Raw genomic sequence first — 23,543 nt, 5'->3', positions numbered from 1 at the left:
ATATGTGTGTGTGTCTGTGTGTTTATGTAGAGCATAACCACACTATATACTTTGAGAGATTTCAAGTTAAGGTTACAAATATCTGATGAAATTAAGCACAATTCTAGACTGAACCCAGACAACAGCTTAGTGCCAGGAAGAGTACTGGTTTCAAGAAGTCTGACCAACCAAATTATGCATATCAAGACTTGAACTTTCCAGGTTACTGTAACTATCAGAAGTCTTCCAAGATGGGATAATGAAATCCTGCAATCACCATATTTGGCAATTCTCTCGGTGAAAAAGAGGACAATATCCTTATCCTATAGATATTTAAATCCTTTAAATGAATGTGATGTTGCCAACTGTCAGGCATGGCTTACTGTGGGAAAACGGCATGGATGTGATATGTCTTCCGTGGGCAAAAAGCATAGGGATCTCAGTGCTCCAACAAAAATCACATTGTACAGGAGCCTTTAGAACCTTCCTTTTTAAAAAAAATAATCAGTTGCTTTGCAAAGCAGCTGACTGTGCCTCACATTTATTTAATAGGTATATGTCCTCACAAAAAGCTTTTCAAAACCACCATTTTACTTTCACCTCAGGGTATCAATGTCTTGCAGTCAAGTCACCAAGAACACATAAAGCTGTCATATGTAAGACAGAAAGATGACAAACTGCCATAATGTATACAACTTTATTTGTTTAAAAGTAACCCTCACAAGTTGTATGCCTATGAAGGTCCATTTTTGTTTCCATATTAGCATGGTATGAGTCTGTTAAAACCAAATACTTGATAACTGTACTCAAAAGTCAGAACTCCTTTTTCAGCCAGTGCATTTTTTCTGGATCTAGTCACTTTTCAGACAGCTAAATGGACACAGAGAATACTACATGATAATCCTCATCCCATTTAACTTCTATGTTTGTACTTACTGACAGCTGCAGTCATACATGCAATTTTTGATGAGAGACTAAGAGTCTCTTATTGTTGCCTCCCTAACACTGTCCAAATTCCTGAAATATTCAAAGTCTGGCCATTATCTCCTAATCTTTAAAAGCTGCCTTGTCGAAAGGCCAGCTCAAAGGAAGAAGAGTGTCTGGCTAACGGCAGAGCTTCCCAGAGGTGTAGCAGTATGATCTATTTGAATGAAGAATGTAAAAGAGAAAAGCAAACAAACAGCATGATTTGGCAGGCTCAGATGCACCCAATTTTTCCCTGCTGCTTGTTCTGCCCTCTTCACACTGAAAAGTTGTTTTTCTTACTTTCCTCCTGCTGGATGTGAGCAATTAACTCTTTAGCTTCTGGGCCAGGCTCTAACATATCCTACCTGATTTACCTCAACAGGATGATAGACCTTGGGCAATGTGACTGCAGACCATCTCTGTCATGTACTGCTCCTCAAGGCAGTACATCTGGAGAATTACAGGCTTGAACTGACTTGCTGCTATGGGCTATTTACCCAAAAAGACTGAGGTACCACATTCACAAACATTTTTATTCCCTTTTGGGAACTGTTTGTTTAGGTCTGTTTGGTTTAGATCTGTCCTGAACTGTCTTCAGCCCTGAAGCCTTCAGAGCAGCCTGGGGAATTCATACAGCCTCACTGATGGCTTCAGGAAAGCTGGACAAAATAAGCTCTCAAATTCAGCTTGTCAGTTTATAGAGTTTTTCAAGGCCAAGAGGCTTTTCCCAGTTAATCCACCTTCTGCTACTGAGCATCTCTCTCCCCTTATACTTGCTGGTAGCTTTGTAAATGCTGATCACTTGCAAGAGGGATTTCTATTTCTCTTACAAGTTTCTTTTCCAGCTCTACCTCTTCCTTTAAGGCTCTTTCCTTTCAGGCAATGGAAAAGTCTCTTTTCCAGTCTTAATGAATTCGTAGATGTTTCAGATACTCTGCTAATTAATTTACTGAGCTGTGTATCATTGTCTCTCTTCCTCTGCTTTTCAGTCAGTTTTGTCCACAGGTTCATTTTCTTCATCTAGTGAGCAACCAGCTCCTGACAGACAGGAGACTTTTGTTACAGACATATGCCATTCCTTGCACAACTGATACTGTACATGATGCCAGCTGTCTTAAATGCTTCCTTACTTTCCCTAAATTTAGTGTGCCAACAAGCCTGGATTCAAATGGTTACAGTAACAGCTCTCAAGGTGGCTTCAAAATTAGGAAACATGCCCTTTTGGAATGGGAATTTAATTGAACACAAGCACCCTGAGGACTTCACATGCTTTAAATCTAGTGAGACTTGAGAGATACCCACCACTGCAATTTATATCAAAGGTTTTCAACTTCAAGCAATAGCTTCCTGAATCCAGAAAGAGTTTCACTGTCTTTCCCTTGGGAATGAATTTGGGGGTGGGGAAATAATCTGCCTCCACCAGTCAGTACTGATTTCATATCTAACTTCTTTTTACAAAATCCATGCTATTCTTCATGGCCTTTGGTCTATCCTTGCTTACCAAAACCTGAAAGTCCTCTCAGAGCATTGAGAAAATTGTTACTAATTAAAGTTAAAAAACATATTTCTGCTTCTGCATAGCTCCGGCCTTCCTTATAATCTTTCCACTGATTCTAGCAGGGTTTACCTACCTCCATTTTGCTTCCTTTCTGAAAAAAAAAGCAGTCTAAAAATGCTTTTCTCTTATGGCCATCTGGACATTGCTTTCAACATCAAGGACTTTTCCTTGCTTCCATGTCTTTTCTACACTAAACCAAATCCATCCCATCTCTGCCACCCTATGTCACACAAAGAGTTTGAGTGTGTAATGAAAGAATCTGCTTAATAACACAGAGCTTTTTTCAAGGATGCAACTGTATTATTTCAAATGAAAACTGAAATGAAAACACAAACAGCACAGCCTGACAAGTTTAGCAGCACCTATTGCCTCTCTTAGTTACTACTACAGAGACATATTGTTTTGCTGTTTTTTCTAAGCCTTTTCAACTGAGAAACCCAATGCTTGGTGCCCATGCTATGTATTGCTAACATATCCTAATTGCCTCTTAACAAGACAGAACAACACGGCTGCAGTTTGCCCTTTCTCTAGCTATGTGCCTTGAAGAAATAACAGAGATATTCTTGAAGCAATACATAGCAATCCTAGCCATCTTACAAGTTTTGGAGTCTGTCAAAGAAGCTCTTTTTGGGTAGAACAATTTCTCCTAGACTGTTTTTAATTACTTTTTTTCAAATTCTCTTCCCTTCCTCTCCACTTGCTGTAATAGTTCCTCATTCCTCCTTCTAGGATGTGACCTTGCTGGTTACAAGTACATGAATTAAGAACCAACGCACCAGACTATAGCACACATTGCCTAAAAGTGGGTTCTATGCAGAATTTTGTGCTGTGTTACCAATTTATGGATAATACTAGAAAAGGGCAGTTTATCTGAAAAATCCAATTGCCAAAGCCAAACGTATGGTCTTACAGAAAAACCCCCAATGTGTTATTCATTAAGTTTTTGATGCTACTAATAAGCAACATTAAAATAAAAAAAAAAAGACAAGTATTTTTCTTCCCTGCTCTGAATTTTACTACAAAAAAAAGAAGAAAAATTTTTGATGAGATATGAGATTTGAAGAATGGTAATGTTTATTAGGATTAATTGCATGACAGGGTCACCACCAACTGAAATTAGCTGACCCATTTTTAATCTGCCAGGTGTTTTGAGATGCTGAAAGAGAACTACATATACAGGACAAATGCATTTTTCCTCTTCATAGTGCAATGCACTAGTCAAGCTTTGTACAGTGGCCTGACTTGTATTTCACAGTTTGAACTAACATCCACCTAAATAAGCAAGCTGCCTATGTCCGTTGTGCTGAGCATCCTGAAACCCCAGAGAAAGTTTATATTGCTTCTTAATCTGCATCCAACACCTTTTTGAGAAAAAGCAGTACATTTTATTGTGTTTGGCTGTTACTCTTTCTGATACAATGGGTCACTTCTGCAGTTTGTCCAGACCATAAATAGTCCTGGGAATTTCCCAAAGATTCCTCAGCTGTGTCTTATTGGTTAGCTTAACAGAAAGCAAAACCAAAGCATATATTTTTTTTTTCTATCAGAACAGGAATAAAACCAATCTGGTCTTATATGTATATTTATTTTCACCTGAAGTGGCAGACAGCTGAGAATCTAATTTAGCTGGAGTAGTTTAGCAAATGATTGCATTTAATTACCTTGTGTCAGGTTTTAGGTTTTCCACAGTAGAATGGGTTTGATTTGTAGTGATAATTGATTTCTCCTTTTCACCCTCACGTCCACCATTTTCAGTTGACACAACCTCATACTCTGGAAAATTACAGTAGAGAAAATTTGATTAAGAAACATGTCTTATTTGACCGTCTTCAATGCTCTCTCTTTTCTCATCTGATTTCCATTCCTACTGTCTTACAGGCTGTAAGGACAACTTGTGCAAACCAGTCTGGACATCAATATGCTAAAATGATTAGGAAAGACAGAACCAATTCCAGATTGTTGTGTGCCTAGTCTCTCATCCTTCCCCATAATTAAATTATGGGATAGAGTATACTCATCATCTCACCTCTGCCTAATGGTACACTAGTGAAAAAATTCCAATCACAGGTAAGTATAAACATTCTGCAGTTTGAATGAAACTCTTGAAAGTACAGTTTCTAAATGCTTAAACCTTGATTAACTTAAAATAAGGCCTATCTTTTTAAGATTTCCAGAGGAAACTGTCTAACTAACTTGGATTGTGAACTTAGGAAATCTGCCAGTCTAGAATGAAATAATTTTGCATAAATCTATTTCTGTACTCATATGAGTTATAGAGTCTCACTACTTTCTTTTCATCTCACTGGATGTATCATCAAGCACAAACCATGCTCTGAGCAGGGAATTAACAACAGATGTTTGGGAGCAAGACACCTCTTCAGACATAGCCCTGGTCAAGATACAGTTTCTCTCTAGCAGACGGCTTCTGTCTCAGTTTATAACGACCTCTTCTAATAAAAAAACTGAGTATATTGCTAATTTTCCTCTCTTTGCAAAGAAATTAACAACTTCATCAGCCCCTTCCTTTTCCCTTCCTAAAACCTTTCTGTAATGCCATGCACAGCTTTGCTACTTTTAAGCTGGCAAAGGAGAATGCTTTCAAACAACATTTACAATGAGCATTTAGATCTACAGCACTGCAGGACCTGCAGGAGTGGGTGTCTGAGATGAGAGGGAAAGGGGAAGGAAAATAAGTAGAGTTTTTTACTTTAGCTCATTTATTCAAGTGGGACCTCAATCCTATGATATTAGCATTGATAATTTATGTATTTGTCTAAAACATAACTGTTTTCTTTCTATGCATTTATATTTTGAAGAGACATTTTCTTATCTAGTCAGCAAAAGGGCTGAGTGAACCATGGAGAAAAAAACCCCCAAAATACAGAAAAGTCCTTAATTGTCCTAATTAAGCCTCATCAGAGGAATTACACTTATTAGGAAGCATGGAGGAGATGGTGGATATCTGTCTTAGGTATACCCAGACACAGAATGAGTAAGTAACTGTACAGGAATTCAATCTTTCTGCCTTCTGCCAGTCCCAAGTAATATGTGACTTGGAAAGTTAAAATCATTCAAGTTGGAAAACAAAATGCGGCAAACATGAATGGGCAAGCAAAGATGTGCATGCACACACATACTCCTAGTACTACTGAGTGCATCCAGCACCTGTTTGTTTCTCAGTGTACAAGGCAACAAACTGCCCTACATTTCTGTGGCAACATAACAGGAATAGTAGTGTATGAGCAAAATGGTCTTGGCTCCTGACATTTGCAGCCTTAATGGAAACGAGAGGGTAGGCTTGATTAGTGTTTTGGTTATTATCTGTCAGACCTTTCCATTACCAACTTCCAGTACAATTTTGGTTTTAGGCATAACCTATGAAACCCCTTGTGCATAGCTAAAAGTCAAGTAAAGCAACCATTTTTTAAAAAAAAGCTCAACCAATTATATTTTCTGTTTCCACAGTTCTAGCTGAAACAGTGCATTAAAAAAAAAAAGAAGTGATGTCAGATCAGATGATTGCAAAAACATGTATAAATTACAAAGAAAATCCGAAAAGAGATGACAGAAAAATTGACTTAAGTCTGTCTAAATAAGTAATGCCATACTGGTGCCAATATGAAGCAATTGCTGTTTTCAGAAAATGGGATTCAATGCCTTCTCTTGAATCCAGCAAGTGTGCCTGGATGAGTCATTGACTGAGTTGTTGACTACTTTTAGTGTTCAATTTTTGTAAGCTTGTGTTGATATGCAGATGACAGAAGAATTATGAATGGCTGTCTTGCATGCTTGCCTTTCTATATACTGATTCCTGCATGACTCACCTGGCTTTATTCTTGAGACAAACCCCTTTCTTTGGAAATGAAGAAACCAGATTCTTTTGACATAGAGAACTTGCTGACCCTAAGGTGAGTGCTGCAAGTACTATACTGGTGAAGTTCTACTGACTTACTAGATGGATGCCAGGTTTCATTGTGTCTGTCCCACTGATCAACAATGTCCTCAAGTCAAGATGTCTACATTACCTGTGTGAATCTGTATAATAGAGTACTGTTACATTGTTGGAACTTCTTGACTAGATCTTACCAGATCCTGTACAGAAAGAAGCCAGAAATCCAGAGAAGATAGAGTCATACTAACATATCTTTTTGTGCCATCACTGACACTAATGATCTAGTTGTGAAAATCATGTTCTAATCTAGTAGTGTTTTCTTACTCACGCTAGAGTTGGCAGTAGCACAAAATAGAAACACTGGACTCCCTCAATCCCTTGGATTAAAGTACTTTTTAAATGGCATCAAACTACTAAATTAAGACAGAAATATTGTATTATCATAAAATGAAGGAAAAAATCAAACTAACCAGTAACAGTGTCATTGTCAGGTTTTTCCCAGTCCAATATGACAAAAGTTGGGCAGCCCTCAACAGTCACCACTGTGAGGTTGGTTGGAGGATTTTGTGGAGGACGAGTGGGTTCTTCCTTGGTGCTAGCTTCTTCTTGAGGAAAATGTTCAAGAGAGCTTGTGATAGAGCAGGGCACGTCACTGTCTTTTGTCATGTACCTGACATGGGGGGCTAAGAGTAATAGGAAAAAGCTGTTATTTAATAGAATGTTTTTACAAAATGTCAGTGCCCTTTCACCTAATGCACAACATCCATCTCAGGGCACCAAGTAAAAGTCTATGCAACAAGTCAAACACAAATGTTTCAGAATAAAATCCACATATTGAATATTAAGCTGTTTGGGTTTAATTATTTTTTTTTATTTATTGTTGTCAGACCTGGAGTTTGCACTGTGTTCACCCCACTCTTATTGGCACCACTGATGAAATACCACTGAAGGTATTAGCAGGTGATACACACTGTTTGAAAGAATTGAAATCTGCCATAGAATAGGACAATTAACAATTAACAGTTCCATTTGCAGCTCTGGAGAGCTAAGCTAATACAGAGATGTTGCACACACTTTGTTTCACCAGGCATAACAAGTTTAGCCAAGACTTATTAAACTCGTATCATTAAACTTCAGTTTCTAAAGCAACTGTCAAAATCTTAACCATTTTCAGTGGTACAAGACTGAACCTTGAAACAAAGCTTCTGAGGCAAATGTCTTGTACTCTGCATCAAAATTAGAAAGATTACTGAAGACAAACGCACTAGTTCTAAGATGAAAACTATTGGATGTAAATGATAAAGTCTCCCAAGAAAGACAATCTTCAGAAATGTAGTGTCTCTTACCAGACCATGAGAAAAACCCAGAAAAATATTTTGGTACAAAAGCACTTCTTCCTGTTAGCTCACCCTGTTAAACTCTCTAGACTACTGCGACAGCAATAACTTGACTACAGCCTGGGGAGAGTTGAGGGCTATATGGTGGACAGATAGGTATGGTAAGGTGCACTGGTATTGGGACAATACCTTTCTAAAAAGGCCTGCAAGCCCACAGGAAGATTTAAATTTAGTTTGGTGGAATGTGAACAGTGTGCAGTTGTACCAAACCTGGCATACAGGAAGAGCCACATGTTTGTGGGCAAAACTGTAAACTAGGAGGTAATAGGGCAGAAAGTAAAAGTAAAATTTAGTCAAGAAAAACGCTGATGGCTCGTGCTGCATCTTTTTTATCTGCTAGTGAAGTGAAACAGAATCAAATGAAGTTTTGGTCTTTGAATAACCAAACACGATAATTTTGATGCAGGATAAGTCAGGCTTCATATATTCCCCCAAATAAAAATGCCATAGGTATGAATATCCTACCTTGGTATCTTGGTTTGCCTGAAGAATCTGTTTCTGATGTAGGACTTGAGCTGAAGACAGTTGCATCAACTGTGGGAAATACAGTCATAATATAATTTGCAGTAAATACAAAGTTTCAGTATTAGAACTGCAGGATTTCACAGTTCCTTTGGCATTTATAATCATAATAAAGGTCTTCCATGGTAGACTTTTGCTGCCAGATCTCTTTTGATTTTAGGGACTCCATTTTGCCTGCAATAATAAGTAAACCCTGTACTTACCTGCTAGTATAGCCATAATTGAAATGACAGACTTCATGACTGCTGCTGGATTCAATTCATTTAATATACATAAAAATGCCTTTTAGCCCTTTTAAAAAGGATCTTTTTGCACGGTACTGGCTGTTTAGCTTGGAGCTTGTTTCATGTTCCTAGAATATATAGCTCTATTACTTTGGCACATTAGCTTATCTGAAAATAGTAACAAGGAAATCACAAATTCTCTCTCCAGGTTGTACAACTTCCACAGAATCTCAATTCATTTAATATACATAAAAATGCCTTTTAGCCCTTTTAAAAAGGATCTTTTTGCACGGTACTGGCTGTTTAGCTTGGAGCTTGTTTCATGTTCCTAGAATATATAGCTCTATTACTTTGGCACATTAGCTTATCTGAAAATAGTAACAAGGAAATCACAAATTCTCTCTCCAGGTTGTACAACTTCCACAGAATCTAAATTGAACAAGGAAATCACAAATTCTCTCTCCAGGGTGTACAACTTCCACAGAATCCAAAGAAAATTGAAGGCAAATACAGTGGTGGACAGAAATGTAGTAAAGCAGTCAGGATTCATGACACCAGTGTTGTATAAATTAGCCACTACACTGAACAGAATCTTCTTTTAGATGCAAATACTGCAATGGACTTCAATGGATAAACCACAATACATTTACAACAAGGATTTATAAATCAATCTAGCATCCAGCTTGCTTTACTGAGAAGTAAGGGTCACAGTGAGTTCATGATCTTTATAAGGAGACAAGAATTTCAGTATTCCTATAAATCCAGGAAAATTAGAAACAGCATAATTTATGACAATACACTGCATATTTGGCCTCAAAAACTCTTAAGAACATCCTCCTCCAAACCCATTACTGTATGCTGCTTTGAAGAGACTTAGGTCTGGACTTGTAATCAACTCCCAATTTTATAAAGGACAAACAAGCAACTAACCACTATGTTTGCCCTATCACATTTTTTCCTGTTCGAATGGTGGCAGTTTGATCAGACAGCCAGGAGTATATCACATCCATGATGAGCACTCTCAGTCACTGTCAAATAATGGTTTGAATTTATGTCCTGTGTAATAAGAAATGTTCAGGAAAAGAAGTGTCTTATCTACTCCTTTCAGAGATCTGAATTGCCACTGAATAGCATTGAAAGCCTACTTAGCATATATGGATTTCTAGAAAGATAGAAGGGCTGTCATGTTCTCAGTTACCAAGATGTGTGTCAGAAGACAGCTAGATGAACTTGGCCAAATTAGGAAAGATGCTAAGTGGCATAACAGAAATCAGAATCACCCCAGATGGAATACTTATATTAAATATACAAAGCAACAATACAGTTTAGGGAAGGGAAGCGAAAGAAAAATGGAAACCTCTATGTTAATGGGGCAACAATACAGTTTAGGGAAGGGAAGCAAAAGAAAAATGGAAACCTTTATGTTAATGGGAAAAAAAATAAGAAGGAAAAAATAAACCAGAACTGTCTGTAATATACTTACCATAATACTCTGGAGTTGCAAAAGCTGTTGGTGCCTTGTATGATGTTCCTGTTCTCACAGGTGGTGTTGGTCCAGCAGGCTTAGCTGTAGTGACAGATGGAGGGACTATTAGCAATGAGGTTTTCAATACTAAAAGGAGTCAAACAGCTTTCTGATTTTCTAAGGGAACTCAGATTTGTGACAACTGATTCATGCAACAAGTATTTTCATTTAAATCATGGTATTCCTTCAAAACTTATACAACAGCTTCTGGTTGGATTTATGCGAATTCTGAATCGTGCTTATTGCAAATATAACCTAATCCTGAAATCCAGTAAGAATGTTATTTGCTACTTGGAGATTGTCTTGGAGGACTCCAGTCAGGAGAACTATGACCTGGTTTAAAGCACAGAACCATCCTACACAGACTGGTAAAAGGGTGCAAAATGACCAGCATTAATGTTTCTGTTTCTTAAATAAAAGAGCACATGAGTTGTAAGACACAATAGCTGAAGTCAGCAACTGAAACTTAGTTTCTTCCCTCAAATATAGGTACAAACCTGTCATTACTCTCAATGGAACACATATATTAGCAAGGCTGAATCTGGAACATGTATAAGGATAAACACCAAGTTCTTAACTGTGGTCTTCATTAAGAGTTTAACCACAGAACAGTACTGGAACTTCCACTAAATGATATAAAGATACACTTCAAATGAAAGTAAGGAAAATGCAAGTGAGTCCAACATTTTCAACACTTACATCACTACATGACCCATGAGAAAAAGTTTTCTTTCTCAACTCCTCTATTCTGTAGTAGGTACCATAATTTTGGACAGAAACTGACTGAAAGAGTCAATATTATCTCCCATAATTGAATAGCTATTCTGAAAATTATTTTAGATTATGTGACATTGCTTTTACTCCTCAGCTGTTACCACCTAATAAAGAAAACAGGTTTCTAAGAGGCAAACAGTCTTTGGGTTGTCTGGATTGTAAAGGATTTCTTGATTTCTTTCTAAATAGCTATAAAAGACAAGAACTAAAGTCACAAAACATGCAGATACTCCCAGATAGCCATGACATGACTATGAAATCTCAGCCCCAAAAAAGCCAAGAACTACATAATGTAGTTACCTTCCTTGCATATATGACACAGAAGAACATGGTGACTGAAGGGAGAACTCCAGTGAACCAAGTTTAAAACAACAAACCCCCCCTACTTTCCACTGATTTTCTTAATAAAGTGGAAATTTAAAGATTCTCACTAGAGTCCAGTTTCACAAAGGTTTTGGAACTCTCTTGTTTTCATTTTTTTCCCATTCAGGAGACTTTTAATATCTGCATAGAAACTTTTCCATAATATTCATCCACTGAACGAGTTAGAAAGATGCAAGTAAGGAATTAATCATAGTGTTAATGAGCAGGAGGACAGAATTCTGAAAGGGAAAATCCAAGAACATCATTGAGGCAAATTTTTCCTGTTAGTGCAGTGGAACTGTCTCTTCAGGGAAAAAGAAGAAACTAAATTGTAATGTTTAAAACTAAGCTGGATGAAACACTAGGAAACACGAGAAGGAAAATCTACTGCTGGCCCCACAAGGAAGAACCAGATCATCTAACCAATTTATTCCATCTTGAATGCCTAGGAAGGTATGGTAACTGCTGACTACCACATAACCTGGACTCTAGTGTACGAAAAAAAAGGTGAAATTTCAAAACACTGGTAAATTAATTAGACACCTAATGGACAAAATTAGTATGGACTTCATTACAAGCAAAAGAATATGTATCAGGTCAACATCTTTTTTGCCACAGCTTAGGACTGACAATGCCTTGTGTTTTGTTGTAGCTGTTACTAAGGAAACACCACCTATCAACAGCAAGTACAGACACAACATTTCAATCTTGGCTCTGCTGTTGAGTAAATATACAGCTTGTTTCATGCAGCCTGGAGATTCTTGCTTCTCCTCTGCTGCACAAAAGACTAAAGAATTGTTTAGGTCTTTAGTGCCTTAATAGCACACAAAGTCTGAAATGAAACAAACCAAAAAAAGACAACAGAAAATACAGTACAGCCAAGACCTTTTTATTTCCAAGGAACTACAGAGAGCAATATGAATAGGAAGGCACTTGTCATGATGGTAACCATAAGGAGATGACAGTTTCTAACTACCTGCGATAATGTTAGCCTAAGGATTCTTATATAGAATCCACAGACAAAACATACATGTGGATACTGAATATCAGCTTCAGGATAAAATTAAAATTAATTAGGCAATGTGGAAGTTTCTGTGTGCTCCTAAACTGATACTGAGAAGCTGGAATACTTTAGCACAATAATCAAGCTAAACTCTTTGCACATGAAATAACTCAGCTTGCTCAACCTCCCCGTGCATTTAGTTCTCTGGGTGACTATAAGCTCATTATTTGCAGTGGTTAATGAGTGTACCATATATTTGTGACAGAATTTCTTAACAAACTACCAGCTGGGAGTATGCATTGAAGCATAATATCGAGTATCTCCCATTCAACATGCACATTAAGTAGCTACAAATGCTATTAGTAGATGTGAAATATTCTTAAGATTGATCTTAAAAGATGACACGGAGTGTGCTATTTTGCTTTAAGCTCCCTTACTAGGGATGATTTTGACATAACCAGGTTAGGAAAACAAAAGAAAAGAGAGTTTATGTATGAAGTGAAGGCAAAAGACACAAGGCCTGTGTTCCAAAAGACTTGTTTCTATAGATATCATACGTTAAAGAAATTTATACTATAAAATTCTCCCATACCCTGCTAGTCAGTATTATCTCACACACAATACAATATCTATGATGAAAAGGCTGAGATACCTGGACTCCCTGGTTTACCAGTCACGGTGTTTGGTGGTAGAGGTTTTCTTCTCATTTGTGTAGGCTTGGCAGGAAGTATAGGAGGGTGCTGAGGGCCAGGTGATGTAGTTACTAAATGACATTACAAGACAGTGTTATTAGTGATTTAACCTCAAAATCCATAAAATCATAAACCCATTACAAGTTAGATTCTGACTTCTCAAACAATATTTCATGTCTGATTTAGTATCAAAAGTGGAGAGGTGAGGTTAGGAGCTGAAATGAGTTGTATTTTCAGTCTTGCATTCCTGAGAAGTGTGTGCTGTGAGGTTCTAAACCAAGCTTACACTGGAAAATTGTAGCTCCTTTGGGATTTTGTGATTTCACTTTCTGTGTAGTTACTAATTTCTGTCAACACTAATTTTTTGGTATCCAGAAATGGTAAGTCTTCACACAATAAACATCATCTCAGTGTACTAGGAAACATCTGCAGTATCCTACCCAGAAAATTTCAAAACTCTTATACTTTCTAACTGGTACAACTGGTCAACCTCAGCTAGAAGCAAAAGATGTAGCAAAAGGGAAACTGTCATTAGGAACACCTTATCCTATGCCATTCAATAGTGAAAAATAAAAAAAGTCACTGTCATTTCATGCACTGACATGGCTAAAGACAGTTGCTCTGGTAGAAATTTCTAAAGCACTCAAATTGGTTGTTTCAGTGTGCAGTTCCAGCCAGTATCTATTAAATTTATCTGGTAAAGTCCTTTGACAGTGAGGTCTAAAAGAGAACCTAATCCTCTTAATTCATACTTACAAACCATTTTATTGTCTTTTCTAGGCAATTATGAAGGATTTTATTATGCAAAGGAAAGGCAAAGGAAAAGATTTTTCTTCCACTATTCACCTTTGCCCTTCTTTCCTTAAGAAAAAGCAGGAGATATTTGCAATACATTTATGTAACAAAAGACATTTTGTACGTAAGAGGGAAAACCCTCAAGAGCAATATAAATCTTAAAATGTTGCCAATGTCAACAAATACACAAGTGACCTGATACTGAATTGCTGGCTGCACAGAGTACCTCAGGCCCTCTGTATCAGGCCTTAGTTTACCCTGTAGACAGACTGTGGGCAAGGAGGAGCAGATCCAAAGACATTTGGGAGAGCCTTTCTAGAAATACTTACAATATACAAATAGTATCACCTCCATCTTTCTCTGTTCCCCTTTCCTTTTGGATTGTTTCAGCCACTCATAAAACACTTTATTTTTTTTCTTTTAAATCCCTCAGATCAAAACAGGATATAATACTCTCAGTTAGGAAGATGTAATGGTTTTGAAAATAGCATTTGTAGGTTTCATATTAATGCTTCATACCCAGTTGGAGATGAAAACAATATATCCAAGATCAGAAAGAGGATAATACATTTTTGTATATATATGTCATCATACCTTAGATACTACTACATGGTAGTGTTCATCATTACTTTTCCCCCTGCCTATATTTAGGGAATGGGATTGTCTGAGATATTTATGGGGTAAAAGCATGCAAGTATTGACTTGCCAGAGGTTTCTATCATATTTTCTGAACAACACAACCACAACAGTTACATACAAGCAAAAAGATCATGTTCAGTGTGCTGTGTCACAATTGAATCTACTATACTGCACTCTAGAAAAACATGAAATACAAAAGGCCTATTTTTGAAGGCCTATATGTGGAAGGCATTTTCAGTAAAAATATTTTGACTGTTTTGAAAATATGTTTGCAAGACTTGAGAAAAGCAAACCTTACAAGCCTTGTACAGCCCATGCAAAAATACCCCTGTAAAATTATTTACTCCACATTGTTGTTTTCTTACAGGCCTAATATTCTAATTTGCCCAACAATTTTCTCATAAATGGGAGTACAATTTGGTTATGCATTCAGCTGTTCTCCTTTACTATGTAGAAACTATTAGTATGAAAAAAGCAGTTCTTACAGTATTGTGGTTGTTTGATCATAAGGATACAACACTGGTGACAATAATTTTTAACATACAGCATATGTTAGTGACTAAGTAATGACCTTGAAATATTCTCATTTTTATTTTTCTTAGTAGTATCCTGAAGCCATGAGAAGGTGTATTGATGAGTATGATGAATTATTTTCTCTTCTCAGTGGAGGTGCTTTTTGTGTAGAAAGTGTGGTGTTCAGATTTTTCATAACTGTTGAAACTTGCTCTAATTCTTCTTTTATTAACCTTACCTGAAATTGGCTTTTCCCAGGTATCAATATATTCCAAAGGTTTTCCTACATCCACACCAATTTTTCTGCCAATATCCTCAGATGTATATACGTCAGCTGTGAAACAAAGGAAATGAAATAAGTATCTACAGTGCAGCACCAAGTCACAGAATACTTGTATACTGCATGTGTTCAAAATCTAGCTAATATTAAGTCCAAACCCAGCATGTATGGCCCACCTATGTTTTTAGTGATAACTTGGTAATATCCATTATCTTCTTATTCAAGTAAGTAGAAAGTGATCTGATTCTAGAGAGATGGCAATTTAATTTTAAACATTCCTTGAAAAAAGTGTATTTGGAAGGAATTGATAAGATTAAGAGGTAGCAGATGATTTAAACCAAGATTATATATGGAAAGATGAGTACAGAGAACATTCTGGTTTTGCTGGGTACAGAATAAAATGTCCATTGATTCCTGCAAAGGTCAAAGTTCTCCTTCCCTTACAAGATCATCTTTGGTCATCCTCCATATTGAATGGCTAGAGGAATTCTGAACTAAGTCTATACCATATTTGGAGTACAGGAGAGAAAGTATACAGAAAATTCAGTTTGTATATAAGAGAAAGTCTTACTTAAAAGTTATATAAACACATTTAAAAAAAATTAAAGTCAGTGGCATTGAAAAGATCAACACAACTCCTGGTACAGAACAACTGTTTTACATGCGAATATTTATAGCACAGCCAGACAGTTAAATTAATGTGCTTTCTGTATACAAAATAAGTATATTTGCTTTATAAAAGCTGTATATATAGTAGAGTATGAAGATGCACTGCAGCTTCATCATGTCTGTGGGAACAAAACACCCCCCCCCCACTTCTTCATGGGGTAGGGAAGAAAGCCCTGAAATTAAAAGAGAATCTCAATGTTACATTAATTATCAAATTCCAACTCTATTCCAACATGATCTAATTATTTCAACCAAAGATTTCATAGGTTTATAGTCTGGTTCTCAGTTTGTTTTGACATTACACTGGTATTCTAACAGCCTGAAGATAATTTCTCAATGACTTTAATATTTGGCTATTCTTGCTATGTGTACCTTACAAATCCACAGTCCATAGCATGGACACAACAAATGATTTACTTAAGATTAAAGTAATGAGACTTGTAGTAAACTGGGAACAGGATGCAGGTCACCTGGTCTCTGTGACTAAAATTTATAAACACATCATGTGGTTTTATATAACTGCAATTTGTCTTCAGTTAAATGAAGTGATTAATTAGATCTTCAGATATACAAAGCCCCAGAGTGATAGTCAATTTTCACATGAATGGTGTTGAAGGAAGAAGAGGCATGAGAAGACCAGCACTAGCTTTGAAAGAAAAAATAATCTTGTAGACCACAGGTGATAGAGTATGTTTAGCTTCTCAGCTTCACCTCTCAGTAAACATATAAGAAAAATGTAGTAGCACATTGACTAATTCACACTAAATAACTCAAGTATCCATTACAAGTCTAGTTGAGTTTTACATGTTACAGTGTCTACAGAAAAGCCTGTCTCTATCCTGCTCCTTACAATCTAATTTAGAATCACAGACTATTCTGAGTTATATCAGCATGGAATGAATGAAATATTGTACATGTTCTAGACGGAAGATGCAATTTTTTTCTTTCCAGAAACTTGCACTGCTCTTCTGCTGTTAGTAAAGTAGTAATGAAAAATTAGTCAAAGTTTCAGGATCAAATCACAATACTTCACTGTTGACAAAATCTCCTATTTTGAATGCTTTAATACAGTTTAAAGTTATATAAAAGTTTTTGTTTCCATGCAAGGTACCTGCATTATCAAAGTCTCTTATTCTAGCTCATGTAACTTGCTTATTATAAGCATTTCCACTTATCCCATTCATCCACACGTTAACAGAACTGATAACAGATGTGTAAATCGCATATGTATTTGTGTCTCCTATTAGTTCTATATTTTTCCCTGGAAATATTCATGAGGTCTGGAAAACCCATAAACTAATCACTCTGTCTTTAACAGCAGGACTATGATTAGAAGGGTGGATCATTTTAAGGAAAGTAATGGAAAAAGTGCCCTTGATAAAGTGAACTGAAACACCTTTATAGTTGAGTTCCAGAGAAACCCACAGTTCAAAAAATGTAAAGAAAATAGATCACAAAGTTAATGGCCATTATAATGAAAACCAAGTATCTCGCTCTTTCCCAAGGGAAATGGAAATGTTCCTCAAAGGTTGTTTGCTGGCATTTGTCTGGAAGCTTAATAGATGAGGAACAGTTTTTAAATGGTTAGGATTAAATTAAAAAATAACTCATTAAGATAAGTTACATACACTAAGGCAAATATGAAAACCCTTCTCAATAAAATGATATTCTAGTGAAAATGGCTAAAACATGGCAAAAACCCCCTAAAAGGAATCCTAGTCATGAGGAAGCAATCCCTGCCCCTTTTCCACAGTCAAGTTTACCACCTGGCATTGCAGCTAGCCAGGAAACTGAAAAGCCTGCCAGGAAACCAGCCACAATCCCATGTGCTGATGTTGGAAAAAACAAATTCCACTGCTTATCATCTGGGCCTTGCAGCTGCCAAGCAGACTCTGCATAGGGGGAAACATCTTTGCACTGAGGCTAATGAGCCCAATCAGGAAGAAGAAATGGAACACAGGCAACAGCAGTGGTACTCCAGCAGATCCAAACTGGTGTTCAAACAACACAGTATCCATGGCTCTTCAGTAAACGTGATTTTCTTCAGAGAAGGAATAAATGATGCAATGTCTAAAGGTAAGCCTGAAACATATTGTTCCTTGCAGTCCAATTAAGGATTCTGATCATCTTGGATCAAATTTTAAGGATTTTGATAAGCTAACCATGGAAATAACATAACATTTTCATAATGAAGAAATGAACTTTCCCACACCCAAAAATCACCTGGATATCTAAAAACGTTATAATTTCTCTAAGATATTGCCTACTGAAAAAGAAACTCTTTTTGTCTTTGCTCAGCTGGCAAGATTTAGGATTGCAGGTTATAGAGTTCTCTTTCCTAGGTCTCTTCTGCAGACTTAGGAATTCTTTCACAATAAGTAATTAATTGTGCATTTCTTGGGAGACATATGGAAGATTTCTTTAATTGATTACCTGAACTCCCTTTCGTGCAAATTTATTTCTGTGAGCATAGCCAGCCTTGTGTCTCAGACACTGCCACAATACTGTGATGTACTTGCTTTATAGAAGACTTGGGATTTCACTTACTGATCATCAAGAAAAGTATAGATTGAGAAGCTGCAGTCCTCTCCCAACGTGTCAGAAACATAAAAAATTCATTTCTCGTACACTTCTGAGAAGAAACGTGCAGACTCACAGAAAGGTATCAATGCATTGTTACGACAGCAGGGTTGAAGGTACAAACACATGGATGGTAGATAATACATGCTAAGCTTGCTTTGTGCTTTGGATACTGAGTTTGACTTAAAGGTTTCACTTGGTAGGACACAAAATCTGGGTAACAGATATCTTCAGGATGTTTCTTTAGAATCACAGAATCAGCCGGGTTGGAAGAGACCTCAAAGATCATTGAGTCCAACCCTACTCTGGTTACTAGACCATGGCACTAAGTCTCATCTTGAAAACCTCCAGGGTGGGGAATCCACCACCTCTCTGGGCAGCCCATTCCAATGCCTGATTACTCTCTCCATAAAAAAATCTCTTCCTAATATCTAACCTAAACCTCCTCTGGCAGAGTTTGAGTCTGTGCCATCTTGTCTTACTGCTGGTCGTCTGGGAGAAGAGACCAACCCCCACCTGACTCCAACCTCCTTTCAGGGAGTTGTAGAGGGTGAGAAGGTCTCCCCTGAGCCTCCTCTTCTCCAGGCTAAACAATCCCAATTTTTTGGCACTTGTGCTCGAGTCCCTTCACCAGCCTCGTTGCTCTTCTCTGGACCTGCTCCAGCACCTCAATATCCATCCTGAACTGAGGGGCCCAGAACTGCACACAGTACTCAAGGTGTGGCCTCACCAGCACTGAGTGCAGGGGCAGAATCACCAGATGGCTGGTGATTTTGAGACCTCTGCTAGCTGCCTGTAGAGTAAATCATCACCCTCATTGTCCTGATTGGGTGGTCTGTAACAGACTTCCCCCAATATCTCAGCCTTGTTGGTCTTCCCCCTGATTCTGATCCACAGGCACTCAATGTTGTTGTTATCGACCTCAAGCTCTACAGGATCAAGAGACTCTCTGACATATAGAGCCACCCCTCCACCTTTCCTACTTTGCCTATCCCTTCTGAAGAGCTTGTAACCATCCATGGCAGCACTCCAGTCATATGACTCATCCACCACATTTCTGTGATGGCAACTACATCATAGCTTTCCTGCTGCACAACGGCCTCCAGCTCCTCGTGTTTGTTACCCACACTGCGTACTTTGGTGTACATGCACTTTTCAGCTTTAACTTAGAGAAAAAAGACTTATGTAACTTGACAATAGAAAATATTACTAGAAGTATAATTTTACAGTAGAATGCCAGTGAGTACACATAGCATGCACAGCAAGGTAGTAGTCTTGTGAATTACTTTTGACATTATCTACCACAACAAAGCTCTAGCTCTTCCTGGCAACTGGCACTATTATAAAGACATGGAAATAATGACAAACGGTGGGCACACCAACAGGAGCATTTAAAATAAGATTTCCTAAAACATGTTTTAGCACCTAAAACAGCATTAAGCACAATAAACTATGTGTAAGAATTTACAGGCCTACTATCATGTTTATACTACTGATGCAACTTAGTATGTATTAATTTTCGTCGGTCTCTTTTTATAACCTCCCAGTACCTCTGCCAAGGTTACTACTATATGGGAAAAGAGAAAAGCTTAATATAGCATTCTAATGTAATTGTGTATCTGTGCATAATTTCATAATGTGGTCACTTCCAGAGACCTCTGTGGATTCTGTCTGTTTTGGTAAGCAGTCATTAGAAAACTCACTTATAAGATTTCCAATACAAGCGAAGTACAAAACTTTCTAATCCACAACTACTGTCTTTGGTCATTTAGTGCTGTAACTGTCTCTGGTGTCCTGGAACTTGATGGGCTCATTTCATTTGCCAGAAAGACTATGAAAAGTCAAAGAGCACATGCATCTAATGAAGGTATTCACCCTGTAAATAATACAGAAGAGTATGCCATGTTCTAAGAGGTTAAGTTTAATTCAGTTTAAATACACAACCATCTCTTATGAGAGGTTCCCATTTCTAAAACCATGGTGGACTTCTCAAAATTATGTACAGGAATGAGTAGTTCAAATCATTCTATGACCAGCAACAGGTATTAAATTGACAAAGATGGTAGAGAGAAACATTATGCAGACAAAAAAAAAAAGTTTAGAATAGATGGTATCTCACTCAGGTTATCCTAATCTAGCTAGCACACAGCAATTGTATGGGACAGTAGCACTATTAGTAGTGGGTGAACAGCCAAAATTTTGCTTTGAAGATGCTCATTTTTATTTATTTATTTATATTATTTATGTGCATTGTTGATGAAGAATCCCCCAATAATGTATTTAATTAACCAATGGCTGTATTAAAAACCCCTGGTATTTGTGTTGACATAATAAATGAATGCTTTATTAAATTAAAAAAAGTATGTATTCATTATGAATACTGCATAGTCCAAATACTGCATGTCTGAATATGAGTAGGTCTGACATGAACACACCATATGCATGGATAGTAGCTAGCAAGATATGTGGCTTTAAGGCTTTCCTACCAAACCTCCTGACTTGGACCCAAACAAACAGATGACCCTTTTCAACAAAGTGTTTTCCAGTGATTATTCTGGACCTATTATCTAAAAACCATTAGTAAACAGTAGCAACATAACAATCTTTCTGTAAGTATTAGACAGACTGAGTGTCAATTATCATTTCATAATGACCTTTAGGTCTTATATAACATGACCAGTAGCAGCAATTACACACAGTACTCTGAGGAATTAAGTTCTATAATAAAACACAATGAAATAATTTGCAGGGCTCAAGAGGGTTTGAGAAAGTCACATTCCTGTGTTTTACTGGTAAGTTAAAAAAACTCCCACAAACAACTCAGCTCTACCTGTTGGTGGCACAATCCACTTTGGCAGTCCAGGTGCTTTTGTTCTGGCTGGTGCTAGCGTGGTTTTACTGAGAGCTGTGAGAGAATTTAAAATTTTAAAAAAGAAAAAAGAAGAAGAAAAAAAAAATTTCCATGAGGAAAACACCCGACAGACTTCTATGTCATGCCAACAACTCCACACTGTGATGACACACAGAGTTTTATTTGTTGCTTTTTTAAAAATTTTTCTGCTTTCAAAAGGTTTTACCTCTAAACTTATTAACTGATTGAAAAATACCCTTTTTTTTTTCTTCCCAGCAATGCTTAAAATTCCACTAAGAATTGGTGAAATTAATAAATTAATCAATCTCCTCCCCATCCCAGACTGAATAAACAATCATTACCAGGTCTAGTCTGTGATTTATCCAGTGGTTTAGGTCTTGCGGAAGTGAGGCGTGTTTTATGAGGTGCTAAAAGAAATAAGGTTCTGTTTAAATGCTATGTGTAAAAGAACATAGATAGTACAGTGTAATTTGCCAGAAAAAAAAGGTCCATGCACCAATGTGATACAGCGAAATGGACATATGAAAGTTCTATGAGTTCCAACCCAAAATGTATGTTGAAAAGGCTAGTTTCTTTAGTGGTCAGATGACTCCATCATGCAGTCTGACCAGTTACATTCATGTTTAGGTTTAGGAAAAGATATAAAATATTTACAGCCAGTTACCCAACTGTATATGGATACAGAGTTAGCTCTGCAAGGTATCCATGGCCTTAAGACATTTAATTAGGTTCTGTAAAAAACAAACAAACAAACAACCTCAAAATAAAACACTAAACTGAACTCCCCCAAAACAAATACTCAGATAAACCCATGAAACATTGAAATATTGCTGAAAAAACAATTGGAAGCATTCAATGCAGACACTGGGTAGGGTAGCTGAAGCACAGTGTCATTATTAAGGTTGCAGTCAGAAGGCTTCAACCCTTTCTTATTGTTGCCTTTCACTTGCTAAATAATTTGGATACTGCAGTTGGTACAGGATCTGTGTGAATCATACTGAAAGTTGAAAGCATAAGCCATTGTCACTGTCATCTTCTGCCCAATTATCAACCTCTGTAAGTCAGTTTTTAAAAAATAAATAGAGCTGGCAATTTGTTATTCAAATCTAATAACCATTCTATCCACAACACATAATTTAGCCTCTCTGAAGCATCAGAGAAAATACTTATGCAGGACAGAACATACTACTCATTTTCAGCATTTTGACTTTGGAAAAATTTTCCAGATTTAGATTTCATAAGGAAAAAGGTAGAAGTCAGTTACATCTGTGTTTGCAACACTTTTCATCTGAGGATCCGATATACAGCGCTAACACTGTTTAAAAGCTTCACATAATCTTTGGGGCAATACTGATTAAACCTAATTTTCAGTGTAATAAAAGTATTTGATCAGGGGAAGAATAAATTTTTATATTGTGTATTTCAAATAGTTTTAAAGGTAATAATGAACAGACCATCAAACATTAAAAGATCTACTGACTCTCAATACAACAACTTTAGAAAATCTTTAAAATTACCTGTATTGAACCATGGAATTTCAGTTACTTGAGCAGTTTTGGGCTTGGGCGAAATGTGGTATGTTTCATTGGGAACTGAAAATGGAGATATTACTGCTTACCAAAGGCAAATGGTTTCCTTTTAAACATAAGACATCACAGGTGGAAGAGAAATTCAAACTATCTTTGTGCAGATCATAAATAAAAAGAGTCAATGCTAGAAACCTGGCTGAAAATCATGCTTTTGTACAGGTAAAAGACTTTTCAATACTGGGAAGATATATATCATTAGTAAGTCAGACAAAATCAGAAAAGATGATCAGGCAATGCCTTTTTACATGACTCCTCAGCCTTGTACATGAAGTACTTATTTCTAGAAAGAATTGCAAGAAGAAAAATGGCTGGAAAATTAAAACCAGCAACATTTTGTACATGCATTGGAATGTGACTAACAAATGAACATGACATAAAGATATATTAAGGTATTTCTGTTGATTAAAGTGTAAGTTTAGCCATATAGCAAAAGCAGAGAAAGTAAAGTTTTATGAAAAATAAACTGACAGAATATTCTCATTACCCAAAGGTATTTTGGACCCATCAACAACATGAACTGTTATAAGGTTAATTGATCCCAGGTGTGTTGCCCTTGGAGCTATAAAAAATAAACCATTGTTCTGTGAGAAGTGAAATTAAAGAAGTTGGATTTCACAAAGGATCTGTCTTCATTGTTTCCTAAAAACTATCTACACATCTGCTAAGACAATTTTAACAGACATGAGACAGACATGTTTTCTGATTAGTCTG

General features: G+C 36.9%; 1 protein-coding gene across 1 annotated transcript in view; it reads right to left on the bottom strand.

Annotated features, from left to right (window-relative positions):
- Positions 1-4,164: 4,164 nt before the first annotated feature.
- Positions 4,165-23,543, bottom strand: part of ABI3BP (ABI family, member 3 (NESH) binding protein) — a gene marked incomplete at its 3' end in the record, with an annotated part of 108,201 nt that continues 88,822 nt past the window's right edge. The window contains exons 20-27 of the mRNA XM_009085208.1: positions 22,761-22,835; positions 21,202-21,276; positions 15,081-15,176; positions 12,856-12,966; positions 10,022-10,105; positions 8,258-8,326; positions 6,866-7,078; positions 4,165-4,276 (exon numbers count right to left, since the gene is read on the bottom strand). Of these exons, the coding sequence (XP_009083456.1) occupies positions 4,165-4,276; positions 6,866-7,078; positions 8,258-8,326; positions 10,022-10,105; positions 12,856-12,966; positions 15,081-15,176; positions 21,202-21,276; positions 22,761-22,835 (835 nt within the window). The remainder of the gene's footprint in view (positions 4,277-6,865; positions 7,079-8,257; positions 8,327-10,021; positions 10,106-12,855; positions 12,967-15,080; positions 15,177-21,201; positions 21,277-22,760; positions 22,836-23,543) is intronic.

This window comes from Acanthisitta chloris, unplaced genomic scaffold, assembly GCF_000695815.1.
Source record: "Acanthisitta chloris isolate BGI_N310 unplaced genomic scaffold, ASM69581v1 scaffold1222, whole genome shotgun sequence".
NCBI lineage: Eukaryota > Metazoa > Chordata > Aves > Passeriformes > Acanthisittidae > Acanthisitta > Acanthisitta chloris.
This window is presented reverse-complemented; position numbering and strand designations above follow the sequence as displayed.